The 2440-nt window shown below is 35.2% G+C and overlaps 1 protein-coding gene and 1 long non-coding RNA gene across 4 annotated transcripts in view; one reads left to right on the top strand and one right to left on the bottom strand.

Annotated features, from left to right (window-relative positions):
* The window catches only part of LOC112905823, a 3814-nt gene extending 2032 nt beyond the window's left edge, over positions 1–1782 (bottom strand). The window contains exons 1-3 of one of the 3 annotated variants that reach the window (XR_003232034.1): positions 1624–1780; positions 1030–1171; positions 37–782 (exon numbers count right to left, since the gene is read on the bottom strand). Coding sequence is in view for 1 of the 3 variants with exons in the window: in XM_025978985.1 (XP_025834770.1) it covers positions 431–782; positions 1624–1643 (372 nt within the window). In the remaining 2 variants the exon portion in view is untranslated. Of the gene's footprint in view, positions 1–36; positions 783–1029; positions 1172–1623 lie in introns of those variants that run through there. The other 2 variants (XR_003232035.1, XM_025978985.1) reach the window with 2 other exon arrangements.
* Positions 1783–1929: 147 nt separating this feature from the next.
* Positions 1930–2440, top strand: LOC112905825. Its single transcript, XR_003232036.1, has 3 exons — positions 1930–1974; positions 2164–2263; positions 2393–2440. It is a non-coding gene; the product is annotated as an uncharacterized LOC112905825 (long non-coding RNA).

Genomic DNA, 2440 nt, shown 5'->3' with positions numbered 1-2440 from the left:
CCTCCCCTTCCCGCGCCCCTCGCGACCCCACCCTTTTCGCGGCCCTCCCCTTCCCCCGTCGCTCCGGGGTTCGAAGCCTTCCGCGTTCGAAGACTCCGGGGTTGGAACATCGGTCACCATCCTCAGTCAGGTACAAGGGTTTCGAATTTTGAAGACTTCGAAGTTTAAAGACCCCGAGTTATAAAGATTTCGAAATTAGAAAGACTGTGAAGTTCAAAGGTTCGAAATAAGAAGGTCACACACTTGAAAGTTTCCGAAGTTCGAATATTTCGAAGTCGAAAAACGCCAAAATAGTTTTGGCGTTTTCCTACTCCGGAATTTTCAAACACCGGAGACTCTCCTGTATGACTTCTTATTTCGAAGTCGTCGAACCCACAGACTTACCAATTTCGAGGTCTTCGCACCCGGGGTTCTTCAAACTTCGAAGTCTTCAAAGTTTGAAGCCCTCGTACCTGACTGAGGATCGCGGAAATCCCGATGTCTTCCAACCCCGGAGTATTCGGACGCGGTAGACTTCGGACCCCGGAGTCTCCACGTCCGGTCCCTCGATGTCCAACGTTGTCCTGGTGATCTTGATGTCCTGATTGATCCATTGGGTTGGTCCGATATCCATTACTGACCCTGGGTAGCCTTGGTGTGACTGTGGTTCTGGTTCGTCTTGGTTCTTGGTGTCGTGACTCCAAATCTCCGGTGGGATAGTTCCACGTCCACCATGCTCTGTGTGGTAGCTCTGGCTCTCCTGGATGTTCTGAGTTGTAAATAGGTGTTGGAATACCTGTGACCTGTAAAAAAAGTCCTTATCTTAGTAAATAAAAGATTTAATAAAAATAAAAGAAATTAAGTTAATGTAAATAAAAAGAAAATATTAATAAGTAAAGAAAAGATTTATAAGTAAAGACAAGCACAAAAAAGATAACTAGCAAAGAGTAATTAGGTTGTCGAAAAAGTCAAAGTAAATCAGAAGAAATAAAATATGTAAAGAAGTACTAATAAGGTAAATAAAAAGAGAAAATGATAAATAAACCTTACTTTTCCTTTGTTGGCTTTGTCAAAGGTTGTCTCCACAATCGTGAATATGTAGACAGATTCCTATGTTGGCTGGAATAACTCTTCAGACATACAAGAAAGTCCTGATGTTAGTAAGCAATAAGCAAAACAATCATCCCTCAAACTGTAAAAAAAGTAAAAGAAAACAAATTAACATTAATAATACTAATAAATCAATAGACATAAAAGTAGCATGTGTGATACTAATGATAAATGAAAGTGTTGGAGAATTAATAAGGGAGAAATTTTTTTTCATGAATGAAATGGAATTGGAACATCTGGAGTTAAATGAAACAGCCATTAAAATCAATGGCCAACTGGCATACTCAAGTTTTCAGGATGTTCCTATGAAATACAGTGTTACATTACACATATTTTAAATGTTAATTCAACCCCCATAGTAAAATAAAAGCATAAAAAGAAAAGATTTATAAGTAAAGACAAACATAAAAAGATAGCTAACAAAAAGTAATTAGGTTTTTGAAGAAGTCATAAAGTAAATCACATGAATGAAAATATGTAAAGAAGATCTAATTAATAAGGTAGATAAAAGAGAAAATGGTGAATAAATCTTACTTTTCCTTTGTTGGCTTCATCAGATTGTCTCCATAATCGTGAATATGTAGACAGATTCCTATGTTGGCTGGAAGAACTCTTCAGACATACAAGAAAGTCCTGATGTTAGTAAGCAATAAGCAAAACAATCATCCCTCAAACTGTAAAAAAGGTAAAAGAAAACAAATTAACATTAATTATACTAATAAATCAATAGACAAAAAATTAGCATGTGTGATACTAATGATAAGTGAAAGTGTTGGAGAATTAATGAAGGAGAAATTATTTTCATTTTCAGAAACCTATACAAATACTAGTAATTGAAAAAGACACCGTGGAAATCTTTAACGAAAGTCCACCAACAAACAAACGGTATGCTTATTTATTCTTTAAAACTTCTATTTTTTGTCTTCTTTATTATTAGATCCTTCCTTTCCTTAATTATCTTTTTTATGCTTTCCAATCTTTTCATTTGGTACTTATCTTTTACTTATTTTAATGCTTTTTTATTTTATTTATTTAAACTTTTTATTTAAATTTAATTTCTTTTTCTTTTTTTAGGCCTTTTTTACAAGCAGCAGGAAATTCAAGTCGACTTCCCTTCCACCGTGGATCTTCGTCATTGACCTTGGGAAGACATCAGCCATCGATTATCTTCAAGGTAGGATATTTGTTCTTTAAATTTTTTATCTTTCTTTCTTATACCTTAATAACACTTTTATTTTATTAATAACACTTTTCTGTTTACATTTGTTTTATTTCTTTTACTAACAATAGGACTTTTTTACAGGTAGCAGGGACGTCAAGTCTACATCAGGACGGCTCCAGGACATCAGGG

The sequence above is a fragment of the Agrilus planipennis genome, unplaced genomic scaffold (genome assembly GCF_000699045.2).
Source record: "Agrilus planipennis isolate EAB-ADULT unplaced genomic scaffold, Apla_2.0 scaffold773, whole genome shotgun sequence".
NCBI classification, from domain to species: domain Eukaryota; kingdom Metazoa; phylum Arthropoda; class Insecta; order Coleoptera; family Buprestidae; genus Agrilus; species Agrilus planipennis.
Note: the sequence above shows the minus strand (reverse complement) of the source record. Positions and strands in the feature narration are given on the sequence as shown.